This window comes from Acomys russatus, chromosome 21 (assembly GCF_903995435.1).
Source record: "Acomys russatus chromosome 21, mAcoRus1.1, whole genome shotgun sequence".
Taxonomy (NCBI): domain Eukaryota; kingdom Metazoa; phylum Chordata; class Mammalia; order Rodentia; family Muridae; genus Acomys; species Acomys russatus.
This window is the reverse complement of record NC_067157.1, coordinates 30,385,598-30,387,297: the sequence shown is the minus strand read 5'-3', so window position 1 is coordinate 30,387,297 and position 1,700 is coordinate 30,385,598. Positions and strand designations below refer to the sequence as shown.

General features: G+C 42.3%; 1 protein-coding gene across 1 annotated transcript; it reads left to right on the top strand.

Moving 5' to 3' along the window:
- The first annotated feature begins 279 nt into the window (after positions 1–279).
- On the top strand, positions 280–1,278 carry Taar1 (trace amine associated receptor 1). Its single transcript, XM_051164627.1, has one exon. It carries the CDS (start codon positions 280–282, stop codon positions 1,276–1,278), a length of 999 nt encoding a protein of 332 aa, XP_051020584.1.
- Positions 1,279–1,700: the final 422 nt, after the last annotated feature.

Here is a 1,700-nt window from a genome sequence, read left to right as displayed (position 1 = left end):
GGTGCTGACCATGTTTTAAATTGAAGTATTAAACATTCCCTGTAAACAAAGCAGATGTTTTCCAGCAAGAACGTGGCAATACGGTATGAAAAAATGAGCTAGTTGCTGATCACATACTCATTTTTCTTCTTTTTTTCACTCCTCCCTCCCAGGTTTCTGGGACAGGTATGCGTCCATCAAAATGAAAGAAGAGCAGAATTTTAACCCGACTGTGGATTCAGGAGAAAGATTGCTCGAAAGCCAAAGGGAAGAATCACCTGCGCATAGCTCTCCTCAGTGATGCGTCTTTGCCAAGACATCATTAACATTTCCCACATGAGCAGCAACTGGTCAAGGGACATTCGTGCTTCACTGTACAGCCTAATGTCACTCATAATCCTGGCTACTCTGGTTGGCAACTTAATAGTAATAATTTCTATATCCCACTTTAAGCAACTTCATACACCCACAAATTGGCTCCTTCATTCCATGGCCGCTGCGGACTTTCTCCTGGGCTGCCTAGTGATGCCATACAGCATGGTGAGAACCGCTGAGCACCGCTGGTATTTCGGAGAAATCTTCTGTAAAGTTCACACCAGCACCGACATTATGCTGAGCTCCGCGTCCATTTTCCACCTATCCTTCATCTCCGTCGACCGGTACTACGCTGTGTGCGACCCCCTGAGGTACAAAGCCAAGATCAATGTCTTGACGATTTTTGCGATGATCCTCGTTAGCTGGAGCATCCCTGCTGTCTTTGCGTTTGGAATGATCTTCCTGGAGCTGAACTTGAAAGGAGCCGAAGAGCTGTATAGCAAACAGGTTGGCTGCCTGGGTGGCTGTTCGGCCTTCTTTAGCAAAGTGTCTGGAGTGCTGGCCTTCGTGACTTGTTTCTATATACCTGGATCCGTTATGTTATTTGTTTACTATAGGATATATTTTATAGCTAAAGGGCAAGCGAGGTCAATTAATAGTGCCAATCTTCAAATTGGAATGGACAGGAAAAGCAGAATGCCACAAAGCAAGGAAACAAAAGCTGCGAAGACCTTAGGGATCATGGTGGGCACTTTCCTCGTATGCTGGTGCCCTTTTTTTTTCTGCATGGTCCTGGATCCGTTCCTGGGCTATGCTATCCCACCCACTTGGAACGATGCTCTGAATTGGCTTGGGTACCTGAATTCTGCCTTCAACCCAATGGTTTATGCCTTCTTCTATCCCTGCTTCAGACGAGCGCTGAAAATGATTCTTCTTGGTAACATTTTCCAAAAAGATTCCTCTAGGTCTAAGTTATGTTTGTAATGCGATCCATGAAACCATTATATTTTACTGTTTTGTAAAAACAGTTGATGATTACATTTATGAGAATAGTGAACCAACCATGGGCACTAAGTTCATGGGCTCTTAAAATCAGTTATTTGAGTAAAATATACATTGTGAGTTAAACCTTGGTGATTGTGTATAATCTGCTATTTGACACAGGAGGGATGTGAGCTTTGACATTTATTGCTATGCAGGTTTAACTGTGGGAAATCCGGTATTAAAGACTTACATGTAAAAGAATTTTCCCTGCTAAATGATGGCTGTTTGTGAACTGACAGTGGTGGTTTATTCACTCAGAGATTGAACCCACCAAATAAGGTGTTTCTCAAATAAATCTTACAGAATTAGTTTTAGGTTAAGTATCACTAGAAATTTGGATGAATTTAATAATAGTGACATTT

Coding starts and splice junctions, on each gene's coding strand:
- Taar1 (XM_051164627.1), top strand. CDS start 280: ATGCGTCTTTGCCAAGACATCATTAACATTTCCCACATGAGCAGCAAC.